This window comes from Varanus komodoensis, unplaced genomic scaffold, assembly GCF_004798865.1.
Source record: "Varanus komodoensis strain SLA01 unplaced genomic scaffold, ASM479886v1 scaffold59_1, whole genome shotgun sequence".
NCBI lineage: Eukaryota > Metazoa > Chordata > Lepidosauria > Squamata > Varanidae > Varanus > Varanus komodoensis.
In genome coordinates, this window is record NW_025336221.1 from 2,836,944 (window position 1) to 2,849,916 (window position 12,973).

At 43.1% G+C, this 12,973-nt stretch overlaps 1 protein-coding gene across 2 annotated transcripts in view; it reads left to right on the forward strand.

The window, feature by feature from the left end:
* The window catches only part of LOC123033118 (ATP-binding cassette sub-family A member 10-like), a 75,463-nt gene that overhangs the window by 29,491 nt on the left and 32,999 nt on the right, over positions 1 to 12,973 (forward strand). For both annotated transcript variants that reach the window (XM_044449546.1, XM_044449547.1), the window contains 10 exons: positions 2,257 to 2,367; positions 3,112 to 3,287; positions 6,124 to 6,243; positions 6,427 to 6,565; positions 7,650 to 7,740; positions 8,588 to 8,727; positions 9,214 to 9,333; positions 10,370 to 10,541; positions 11,330 to 11,493; positions 12,734 to 12,861. In XM_044449546.1, the coding sequence (XP_044305481.1) occupies positions 2,257 to 2,367; positions 3,112 to 3,287; positions 6,124 to 6,243; positions 6,427 to 6,565; positions 7,650 to 7,740; positions 8,588 to 8,727; positions 9,214 to 9,333; positions 10,370 to 10,541; positions 11,330 to 11,493; positions 12,734 to 12,861 (1,361 nt within the window). The remainder of the gene's footprint in view (positions 1 to 2,256; positions 2,368 to 3,111; positions 3,288 to 6,123; positions 6,244 to 6,426; positions 6,566 to 7,649; positions 7,741 to 8,587; positions 8,728 to 9,213; positions 9,334 to 10,369; positions 10,542 to 11,329; positions 11,494 to 12,733; positions 12,862 to 12,973) is intronic.

The window sequence follows — 12,973 nt, forward strand, 5'->3', positions numbered from 1 at the left end:
GTTCCCTACCTCTGGTGATAGCTGGTTAAATGCTGTCTCCACTTTTTGTTGTTGTTGTTCTGTTATTGCTTCTTGTGTAAGTTTTGCTATCTTAATTAATTCATAGTTTTTGTTTAGTCTTCTGTTCATATTAGATTTATCATTTCTTGCTGTTTACAGTCTTTTGACTGGGGCCACAGAGTCCATTGGGGATTGCTTTGGCATCGAGTATTCTGGATCTTCTTTTAACTCCTGTTAATATGTTATCAATCTTACTTCGAATGGTGATGTCATTTCATTTATACCATGAATAACGTTGTGAGTCTTAGTGTTCAGAAGGAGTGCTAGTGATAAAAAGATGGTGTTGGCTGCATAAATCCAGGATCCTTTGCCCATTCTTGTTCCTTTCACTGTTCTTGGCAACATGAGAGCCAACAAACTGTTCATACTCTCTTCTGTTAGTACCCTCTCGGCAGTTGAAATCTCCCATTATGCGCAGTGTACTGTTAGCTTCCACTTCCTCTGTCACCTCAGATAATTCATCAAAGAACTCATCCTTTTGCTCTTCAGTGTAGCTATCATTGCATGGGGCTTATTATTGTGCATATGTTTCAATTTGCTCTCATCTCTTGATTTTCAATATTATTATCCTGCCCAAATAGTTATTGATGTCTAGTATGCATTGTGCTATGTTTGGCTGTACCAAAAGCCCACTCCATTCTTTGAAGTTGTCCCTCCTGAGTAAATAAACAAGTACTGTTTGTGAACTTTCTTACTATGTCCTTTGCGTCTTATATCGGCTTGTCCCATTATCTCGATCCCTCTTTTTCCCATTATTTCTACAATTTCTTCTGTTTTATTGCCCAAGCCGGCTGTGTTCAAGACTCCTATTTTGGACTTCACTGTTCTGTCTCTTAGTCCGTTAACATTGCCATGGTCATTTCTTGTTTGATCAGTCTTTTGTATCTTGTTTGGATTTCTGTAGCGAAATGCTACCCGCTGCCAGCTTGCTGGGCCTGTTGCAACGTCACCAGAGGCCCTTTTGCCAGGTCGTTTCAGGGTGACCCAGGATGGCCTTCGTGGCTGCCGTAGCAGTCCTCTGGCACAAGGCCACGCCATACTTGGCCCAACCCTGGCAATCCCTTATGTGTCCTGTTACTGCCTCTCATGACGTGGACCTGGGGCTTGGGTTTGAGAGGCTACATTGGTTTAGGGGATAAAAAAGAACAGTTTTTAAAGGAGCTGGGGCTAAAGAAGTTTGAGGAAACACTGCCTTAGAGCATAGTGGTCTGCCTGCCAGGATTATGTTCCTGTTAAATACCTGTCTTTCACAGGTTTTTTCCATTCCTTTATCACTCAGGGTTGTCTGTTCCAACTTCCGGGCAAGCTTTTTTCTGCCTTAACCATCCCCAGTGAGTTTATATGTGATAGCTAGGGATCTGTGGGTTTTGGCAGTGAATAGATTTCCCCTCTTCTGTCTCTTTATCAATCCCATGTTTGGCTACTTCCAAATTCCTTTTCAACCAGGAAGGTGCCTAAAATTGCTTCCACAGAGATCATTTATTTTCTTTAATCTTGCCCCTACTCCCATAATATTGATGTGCATCAGGAGCACTGCAAATAGCACTAATTTGAAGGGAGTGCCTATGGTATCACAGCAAGAACATTTTTTGGAGGATGCATTTTTCATACTGATTTGCATGTGCATTCACATGCTGTGACAATACCACACATGAAACTAATCTGTATACAAAAGCAGGTCATGTGAATTGCATGGTCAAGCATCATAAACAGAAAGGAGCTGCAAAACCACACCACTGGTCCTCACTCTGAGGTGACTCATTTCCTTGACCCTGCCTCATGCTCAGTGCACTCACTATGGCGTGCTTCAGGGGAAAGCCTGAATGTGAAGACATTACTCTACAGAAAGCTAAGTCTGATGTGTGGATGTAGATCCATCCGCACAGTCTCCTTCTACATCTATTACCCTGTCATACAAAAAAGAGGCTAAACAATTGCATCAAGATTTCTGTTTGCATACTGTTATCATCAATTGAACACGCTCATTATTTGTACCTATTACACACATAATGATTGCTTTTTGAGGCGTTTTACCAACACACATATAAGCATAAAGAATTGAAAAGCTGACTTAGAAGGAATTCTTCTAAGTAGGTCCCAGTAAACCTATACAGGACTGCTTCATAAGAATGCGTGGGACTGCAGCCTCCGGGTCTCTTGTACCTTTCAGAGCTAACAGAGTTTCTTGTATACTAGGCTTGTCGCTGAATATTTACGAAGGCCAGATCACTGCAGTGCTTGGTCACAGTGGAGCTGGGAAAACTACCCTGCTGAACATTCTCAGTGGACTTTCCCAGCCATCCGATGGTAAGAATCGAGGCTTTCCGGTAAACTAGGCTGCCAGCCAATCCCAAACCTGTTTCGGCAGGCTCCTTGTTGGTTCAGCACAGAAAGGCAAATTAGGGCAGCAGCCAGTTCCCCACAGTGACCCACCGGATACTTCTAGGACAGGGGTCTCAAACTCAACTTACCTGGGGGCCGCTGGAAGTAGAGTCTGGGTGAGGCTGGGCCGCATCAAGCAGTGGTGGTGGGCCGCTCATCCCGCGTTGCTCCCGGAGGCCAGCTCGGGCGCTGCCAGCGCTTTGAAGGCCGCAGGGCCCCTCCCCCGTGCCCCGCCCATCCCGGCAAGTGTCCCGCGGGCCGCGAGTTTGAGACCCCTGCTCTAGGATCTGCACAGGTAGGACAAGGACTCCTTATTTACTGTTGTTCAGTGCCAGCTTGGCTTGCCTCTGATTCCCATTGTGTATCCTGCAAATCTGTTCTGGATGGTTGGGATATCCTTGGAATACTAGGGGAAGGTAGTTGGGATGTGGAATGCAAATGAAAGTCAAATGATCGGAAATCCTCTCTCTCTCTCTCTCTCTCTCTCTCTCTCTCTCTCTCTCTCTCTCTCCCGCTTGCTCATGCACACTCTTTCTGGCAGCAGGAGCGTTCTCAATGGGACTCCACTTGAATCTGACCCCAGCAACAGAATAAACCTCTGGATCCAACCCAAAGAAAATGTCTGAATTATCAGTAGTTGAACTCCATCACTTTCTTTTATATATGCAGGTTCTACGACCATCTGCACATACAATATATCTAAAAGGGAAGATATGAAACAGATTAGGGAAATGCTTGGTGTGTGCCCGCAATTCAACATTCAATTTGAATTTTTAACAGTGAAAGAAAATTTAAAGACCTTTGCTAAAATCAAGGGTATTCCATCCAAAGACGTAGATAAAGAGGTAGGTGTATATTTAGTGAGCAGTAATATATCACAGTAATCTATGCTATGCATCTATTTCTTGTAAACAAGCTGCATGTTAGGGGCAAACATTCTTATGTTCTGTTAGCATTTATAGTCACCCTAATCCAGAGAAGGTTACTTGCTTTGAAATCAATGGCCTTAGATACAACTGTTTGTTTTTGTTTTTCAAATGGCAACTGAATATTGTAACTGCATATCCACCAAAGGTTGTGGGCATAGTGTTATATAAAATTGAGAATTGCTCTAGGAACATCTTTATTTTCAACCTTTTGAGAATAAGGAAGCTTTTATCCTATTTTATCTTGCCAGTTTAGTATTTGCCGTAGGATTTATTTAAATATGCTTTCCCCTTTTTATTGGGGACATGCATATTAGACTTGACATTGGCTGTAATTCTAGGCAACCTTACCTGAGGGTAGTCCCCATTGATTGCAACTGGATTTGCATAAGATTGAGCTTTTTGGTACTGAGAGAACAATCCGATGGACATTATAGATAGTTTAGGTGGCCATAGGGTAATTCAGAATCTCAGCTTTGACCTTGAAAACTTGCTTCAAGATTGGGGCTGGAACTCTGAATTTGGAGTGTCCTTCCTCTACCCTTGCAGGGGGCATGTAAAGAACCACACCTGTTACAGCACTGAGGATGCAAGAGGGACCTTGAAGGTGGGCTTCTAGAGTCAGAGAGGGGAGGAGATGGGCTCCACCAGCATGCAAAGTATCCTGGTGCTGCCTCAGTCTCCTTGCCTTGTGCTCCTTCTCTTGTGTTTTGCATGACAGGAAGGTCACAGAGTTGACCTTCCTCTGTGTTCCTCCTGCCATGAATAGGATGCCCATAAACTATCTATTGTAAACTGTTTCAGAGAGCCTTTCAGCTGATGAACAGTATAAAAATATTCTAAATAAAATAAAAATTCTAAATAAATAAACTTCAGATTTGTGGGGGGGTGTTAGCGGTGGTTATGGACAGCCTCACTTTCCTGTGCTGTGAGCCTGATAATCCAAATGTTTATTTTTAGTACACATTATATTTAAGTCTTGTCTATTACACGAACTGAAAAAGCAAAGCAGAACCAAAACCCAAAAGAATGTAAAAGAAAGACTTAGCTGCATACTCATAAAATAAGACCAGTGGTGAAATATAGAGTTTTGAAATAATGAAACACATTTATTTTGCATGGCACATGTTCTCTTTCATTTGGGGATGTAATAAAGAGAAAACTGCATTAAATCATTAACAACCTGGGGTTTTCTATGCAGTTGAAGCAGGAGAAGCAGAAAATCCCCCCCTTTCCTTTCCTTTGCCCTGGCACATAGTTAATTAGGTTACAAGCAAACCCAAAAAATAAGGGCACCTTTCCCTGCACACATCTCCTTTCCTGCTCCTCCTAACCTGTTACCAAGTGATGGCAAATGTAATCAAGCAAGCAACACCCACTAAAAGCACTAGGAGTTGTTGCAGGAAAACAACGTGAATGCTGGATATCCTGTGACAAGCCTTGCCATCTGTGATAGTAGCAAGTAATGTGGGACGTGGAGAGAGCTGTACCTTGATGGGATCTTCGTGAAATGAGATTAGGCGTAGATTCAGCATCAACAGGGCACTGCGTTCACCGTTACCATCCTGTAGCGCATGGGTTCTCAAACTAAGGCCCGCAGGCCGGATCCGGCCCGCCATGCCCTTTCAACCGGCCCGCCCCACAGGTTTTGCACTCACTGGGCACATGTGCGGCTTGCTTGCGAGGAGATCGTTATGGACTCAATTGGAGAAAATGCTCTCCTCATGAGCAAGTCAGTACCTCACCCAGCAGCAGCTTGCTCACGGGGAGATCGTTTTGGACTCAGTTGGAGAAAATGATCTCCCAGCCAGCAAGCTGGCACCTCCCCCCACGCCCCTCCCCCCACGCCCCTCCCCCCAGTCTTTGCCTTGCCCCCACATGAATGTTTGCCCCCCCCCCGGCACTGCCTCGGCAGTCCGTGGCCACCACTGGCACCTGTCAACTGGCCCCCTGTTCAAAAAGTTTGATGACCCCTGCTGTAGTGTATCGAAAAGACAAAAGTGGCTGGTAAGTTCTTGTGCCAGTCATAACAATTCCATGGAAAACAAATCTGAATATTTGGCTACTATTCTTCTTTTTAATGAGTGCACTTAGAGTTGATTGCAGGAATAACATTTAAATTAAAACATGAAGGAAAAGTCCATGTTTGAAGAAAAATACATTGGAGGGCTTATGATGGTAAAAATATAAGCGATCAATGCAGATTAAAATCCTGCTGCCCATCTGAGGCAAGGAAGAGGGCGCTTAATTGAGTCCCAGTTGTTTTTCCTCAACAGCTGATTTGCAGCATTTAAAATGTTTTGGAAGCACTTTGTAAATGAGGACAGGTCAGTGCAACTGTGCAGCCCAGGAAATTCAGGGTGAGTGATGCAGAAAGGCAGGGATGGGCCCCTTTGACCATTCTTCCAGTAGATGAACCAATACTGCCTTGCCCGTCCAAATGGGAAGATAATCATTGTGTTGCATTGCTCATCAGAAAAAGAGTGCAGATTGGGAAGAACAGGAAACTAATCAAGCAGATGCTGAAATACCCCAGGGAAATCTGATTATGCAAACAATGTCACTATAAGGGATAGGCTAGTCTTGTAAATATTTGAGACTTCATGCTATCTTAGTAACATTCAATGTATAGAAGATACATTGATATACATAGCCTGTATCTTTCAACCAAGCAAAAGAAAGAAAGGTAAGATCAGAAGAAATTCAATTGATCCATCATCCCTATGCTTGAAATGTGCATTTATACACTTTGCAGGTGCAAAACATACTGACCCTCTTGGATATCGGGGCCATTCAGGACACCCAAGCTAATCGATTAAGTGGAGGACAGAAGCGGAAATTGTCCCTTGGGATTACTTTCTTAGGAGACCCACAGGTAAAACATGATAAGATTTGCACAGAATTAGCTTCAGTTGCAAAATACTAGATGAAATAATTTAATTTTAAAGCCACAGAATTGCCTGATCATAAAGAAAAATAATGCATGTCAAAGCTGAATGTTAACTGCTAATTATTAAGGTGGTTGAATTTAAACATGCAACCCTGTTCCTGCCTGCAGGTCTTGTTACTCGATGAGCCCACTGCAGGGCTGGATCCCTATTCTAGACACCTGGTGTGGGCCCTCTTGAACGAGCGCAAGGCAGGCCGGGTAACTCTGTTCACCACTCAGTTCATGGACGAAGCAGATATTCTTGCTGGTGAGTGGAGTTTCTCCTGTTTATAGGTATAAATAATATAGGTACAAAGAGACAAAGATGCCTCTCCTACTCTATTCCATCCTTCCGGTAGCTTTTGAGGTCCTTTGATCAAGGGTGGCGCAATTACATGCAGAGAGGCATCTTACTACTCTATCCACCAGGTACTGGATCCCTTCATGTCTTTCACTGTGGATCCAAGTGCTCATTATTCTGTGAGCTCAGGGCCAACCATAAACATTCTTGCCTACCACTTAAATAATTATCTAGGGTACCTTGAATGATGCTGCTACCTAAGAAGATCAATAATGTCTGCACCTGGAGATATAGTACCTGTGTAACTGCTGCTTCCCTGTCCAGGAGTTTAATGGACTCCAGATGCTGCTATTTTGCCCAGTCTTCTTGCTTTGTTCCAAGCCCATTGATCTCCAGTCCCACCCAATCCAGTGGTTTTGGCAATCTTTGCTTGGTTTCTGATCCTTCCCTTGTGCCCCGCAAAACATCAACCATTCAGTCCTTGTTTTTCATTCTCTTGTAAATATTAACACAAGGATAATTAAGATGGAGGAATCCCTGCAATCACGCTTTGCAGGAAGTTCTGCATCCTACAGTGCACCCTTTTAAGTCATTGTTTTAGGTAAGCTTGGCCCTGTATGTCAGGATCCTGATTTTGCTTCATGTTCAGGGGAGCATTTTGGACAGACTGGCGAGGTGGGCTAGCCTGAGGAGAGGGCAGTTTGTCCGCGGCCACCCAGGGAGCTCACTTAATCACTGAGTGGGCCAGAGATGTAATGCAGGGACACTCGGCTTCTACTCTGACTACTTCATTGTGCTGGCTGAACCTACCCCAAAGATAGTCTCAGTTGTCAGACCTGTTGGGATTCTTGCACAGCTTATATGCATACGGACATGAGGCATTACATCCGATACCAGGCTGCCCTCTTCTGCGTTTTGTTTTGGTTTGTTTTTGCATTTCCATTTTGAGTATCCAGCCAATGTACCTTCTCTTCCGATACTTCTCCTTGACAGATGACATTTGACAAAGAGTTTCTTAGTGCTGAATGAGCTATCTTTTTGTTTTGTCCAGACCGGAAAGCATTTATTTCACGTGGCAGATTGACATGTGTTGGCTCATCTTTGTTCCTGAAGAAAAAATGGGGCATTGGTTATCATTTGAGGTATTCTGAATTTGTCACTGTTGTGTATTTACCTGTTCTGTAGTGGCAAAGTTTATTTCATATCATCTGTGCATCCATAGATATTATTGCATGTAATAATTGGATGATTATGCGCCCTTCCCTTTCATTTCCAAAATGAAATGCAGATTATGTAACTAAAAATAACTCAATAATTAAAATAAAAGTTATCAAATCGAAAAGAAAAAGCAATATTCTAAGAGGCAACAGATGACAAGCAAAAACCACTGCAGAACAGGACAAACAAAATTGAAAGCTTGATGGAACAGCAAGACATGACATTGATGGCAGAACATTAACAAAGAAGGAAACACATGAACCAACTAGGTTAGGGAGTTCTATATCCTGGTTTCCACCACAGAAAATGCTTTCATGCGTTCCTGCCATTCAGGCCTCAGACTGTGGTGGAATGTGCAAAAGTTCACATGTACTCATGACACTAAGAATAAAGAAGCAAGAGGAGAAAATTGCTGGCAAAGAGAAGAAGTGCCAGAGAGTCAGACAAACAAACAAATAAATGCAGCTTTTGCTGCAACCTGTACTGCTTTGCCTATGTGTGTGTGCTGGAGATGGTGAGATAGTATAGTATAAGAAAATAATGAAACATTTTCTGCAGTGTGGAAGGTATATTGCAATTCTGTACTAAAAGCAAGAAATTGAAAATGAATTGCACCCTCAAGAAGGATTCTGTCTGAAAGCAACATTTGACAATTTTGGAATAATATTTGTTAGCTGGTACTACGTTTTGGATATCTTATTCAGAGGATATTATAAATAAATGAGTGCAAACTTGGTCACTGGTATCTAAATGCATTTTTAATATGGACAGGTTGCATGTAAATGAACTTTGTGACTCTGAGAGAATTACATCCCTGGTCCAACTATATATCCCAGCTGCTAAATTATCTGGACAACGTGAAAATGAGCTGAGTTATACACTGCCCTTAGAAAATCTGAATAAATTTCCAGGTAATTATCAATTTAAATATGATCATTGCTACCATCTTTCGTGTCTGATGAGTTAGATTTGATTAACTTACTCCATTTATCAGTTGCTCAATTACCAAAGTACTTTGGCAAACCTCCGTATCAAAATTCATTACAATCACTGTTCAGAACACCAGCCAATAACAGCAGAAACATTTTGTAATGCATAACAGCCATATCAAAGGATTGGGTAACACTATTTTAGACACAATAATACTCTGGACGAAGTAGCAAAACATAACAAAATATGGCATGTTAAAACCAAATAAGTCATTTTTAAAGCCTGGTGGAAAAATCATGCCTGAAAGAAAAAGTATATGAAAACAAGCCCCAGGCAAGCCTCTCCTAATATATTACTCTGCTTAGAATAGATTTTCAGAAGGCTCTTGCTTTGATATGAAGTCCTTATCTTCAAGTAGAAGGACACATCACAGCTTTGCATATGGGCTCCTCTCCCCCATCATGCAGATTTGTTCAGCGACATGGATGGCCAAACAGACCTGGGAATTGTGAACTACGGGGTGACCATGACAACTCTGGAAGACGTCTTCCTGAGGCTGGAGGGAGATGAAACCATTGGCACAGAAGGTGAAGTATGGTTGCAAACAATGTGCGTTGCTGCAGTGCTTCCTGCTGTACCTGGGAAAAGTGCTCAGTGGCAGAGCCCATGTTTTGTATGCAGAAGTTCATTTTTGACATCTCCAGATAGAAACATAGCGAGTCAGCAGGGGTCTCCCAAGCCAGCTAGTCTGATCCCTTCATGGTAATACCCAACATGTGGTTATCCAATCTTTCCTTGAATGCCCTCACTGATGGGGCCTCCACCACCTCCTGTGGAAGCCCATTCCATATCCCAGGGGTCCTAACCATCAGGAAGTACTTCCTGACATCCAACCTAAAACCTGGTTCCTTGAGCATTGCCCCTTTGAACCACGTCCTTTCCTCCACCACAGGGGAAAACCAGCCACAACCCTCTACCATGTGACACCCCTTCACATACCGATATGTAGCTATAAGATCCCCTCTGAATCTCCTCTTCTCCAGGCTGAAGAGGCCCAGCTCCCTCAGCTTCATCTCTCAGTAGCCCAACCTGGCTACCACTCTTGTGACCCTGCACTGAACTGATTCTAGCCTAGCTATGCCTCCCTTATAATGTGGAGCCCATAACTGGACACAGTACTCCAGTTGTGGGTGCACTAGACTCTAGGGCTGGGAAGAAACCAAGCCTGGAGCCCCATAGAGCAGCTGCTTGTCAGTGTCAGCTGGACTAGGCTTGATGGAGCACTGGACTGACTCAGCTTTTCGTGTCTTTAAAATAGGAGTTTGGGACCATAAATATATTTAGTTAGCTGACCTGTACCCCAACTTTCTATTAAACAAGGTGCTTGGGGTAGCAGAATGAGTACTATGGGCCCATCCCCACCCCTCTTACCCATCTTGACAGAGCAGGGGGAGGAACCTGGAATGGTCTTCCAGGAGCAGGAGATGGACCACTGTGGTAGTGGTGATAGCTGGGAGGATGCAAGAGACGACGGGAGGGAGGGAAAGATGTTTGGAAAAGCTGGACAGACACTCCCAAGGCTGATACTGAAGTTTTGCTTTTGTCCTCTGCAAATTCTCTTAGATTGTGGAGCTCTTTATGGAGAGCAAGTGGAAAAGGAACAAGATGTGCTGTTGCTCTCAGACACTGGAAAAGCAACAATGAAGGGCACTGAGCTCTGGAAACAGCAAGTCTGTGCCATGGCAAGGATGCACTTTTTAAATCTCAGGCGTGATAAGAAAGTCTGGGGTGCTCTGTGAGTGCCAAATCTTTGTTTCATTTTTTGTTCTCCAAAATCTCCTGTTTTAAGGATTTCAGAATGAGGACCAAACTGCATGTGATATTTAATTGTTGCATGCGCTGAGTGAAGATTGTTCTTCTTGACCTATAATTACATTTTTAAAATTGGGCATTTCAGAAATGCACAGCTGTTAAAAATTATATCATATCTTGACATGAAAAGCTATGTCTTGTCATGTTGGCTTATAAGCCAAAAATAATAGGATACGCTTTCTTTGGCTTCTGCCTGATTGTCTAATTTGAGGTCCCCACCCTTTCAGTTGGACATAAAGGACAGGATCAGAAGGGAACAGTTCCACCAAAATAAATTCTTGAAAATGTAATTCTGCTCCTATCAAGTTGTTGCTGTTCCTCCAGCTTTGCAAATAGGTTGCTTTTCCTTTTGGCAGTACATCTTAGCTTTTGCCTTCTCCCACATCCATGTTCTCCTGTCTAAATGCCCTTTATTTAACTCACCTTGGAAATATTACTCTGCTGCCTCACCTTCACTTGCTGCCAACGGCTACAGCTTTACTTTTTTACAGTGTTTTTTATTTACCAAGCCCAGCTGTGCAGCATCAGTTTGGCTTTTGCATGGCTGAGTGCAGCTTAACTCAGTCCAGAAGGTTGCTGTTCTATAAAGGTAGAGAGAGTCATGAGAGGCAGCGGGAAGGAGAGAACCCTGCTTTTCCCTATTGCACATTGTAATACAGTTGGCAAATGTCACCTCTCACCTGTGCTTCATTGCTTTCTCCTTAATTACAGATTACTTCTTTCTGGAATTATACTAGCACCTTTTCTCATTCAGTTAATAGCACTTGGTATCTGGTTGAATCTACATTATGCAGAGCTTCATCCTAGCCTTTATTTTGCGCCAGGAAAGCAGACTTTAATAGGAACCAGTGGACTTCTAATCCTTAATAATACAGGTAAGGCACAGAACAGAATATAGACATTCTTTAGTTGTTAAAGGGCTCAGTAACTACCGGATTAGGGCACTACAATTCAGAACCCTCTGCAGACATGAAATGGATTGGCTCAGTTTGCAAGGCATAGCTTATCATTGGTTGTTGTGTTATGCAAAGCTAGTGATCCTTCTAGGTCAATTGTAGAGTTATATAAGTGTTGTTTGCTTCAGGGCCAGGGTGACATGGGCCATTTGGATGGGAAGGATGAGCCCTGGGACACAGGACCTCCAGATGTGGAGAAGGAAGTGGTGGAAGGGCATATCTCCAGGCCACTGGCTCCAGGTGTTCAGGTAGACCCTGAGAACCATCAGAGCCTGCAATGTCAGGATGTGATCTGGGACAGGAACCTGATGAGCCTGATATAACCCTTAACCCCATGGCACAGTGCCAGGAGATGACTCATCAACTAGAAGGGCTGTTTACAAAGGATACTCCCAGAGCAGCGGGGTCCAGGGTTGCTCAGAAGGTTCTCGGAGGTAGTTTCTGATTTGGATTCAACAAACTGCTCTGTGCATGCTCAGACTCTTTCTTCGCTGGTTATAGTTTGCTGGATGTACACTGGAGCATAACTTGCTGTTGTGAGAGAGCAGTCTGTTCTGGAAGTGAGAAGTGGGAAATGTAGCTTCTGACAAAAGTTACTCTGCGTCGAGAACTGAAGGGGAGAACTGGGGCCAGCCACATTGCAGTACTGGATGAAGCGAGCTGCTGCTAGCAGCAGACTGTGGAAAGTAGTATTTGCATTAATTCTTAAATTACAACAAGAACTCCAAAAATTGTGGCAATAATTGAAGGAGGAAGTGCTTATTTTAAAACGCAAAAGCTTTTGTATTAAGAGCTTCTCCCCCACACACACATTTTAAGAGATTGTATAACAAATGAGAGTACCTCAACACCCAAATGCATCTTTTAAAATGTGTTGCTGCTTTACATAGTTGGCTTGGAGTCTGACAGCATCAGCAATCCAGACAGTCTCTTCTGAGGAATGTGCAGAAGGAAGGATTAAGCTTTAATAGTCAACTTAATGCTTCATTTAAGCATCAATATAAAGATTTGCATTACATTTCATAGATAAAGTGCAAGACATTTAAGCGATATTATTTTGGTTCTCTCTCCTCCTCTCTCTCTTACTCTCTCTCTTTCTTTGGAAGTTAAGATTTGCCATTGTCCTCTTGGTTGCTTTCTCAAGTCATCTTTCTTTCAGGTGCAAGCATAGACAATTTTATCCGTGCAGTGAAGAGTCAGAATATCCTGTTGGAAGTCATCTCTGGCAGCAACGTCAGTGACCAGCTAGTACACAACGGAGCCATAAAAGTAGCCCTTGAAGACCAGGTAGTTTATTCATTTTGCTCCTTTTGGGATAAAGAGCCTATATATCCACAGTAGATTAGCTTTCCCCAGCCTGGGAACTCCCAGGATTCTTAACTATACATAATACTCCCTG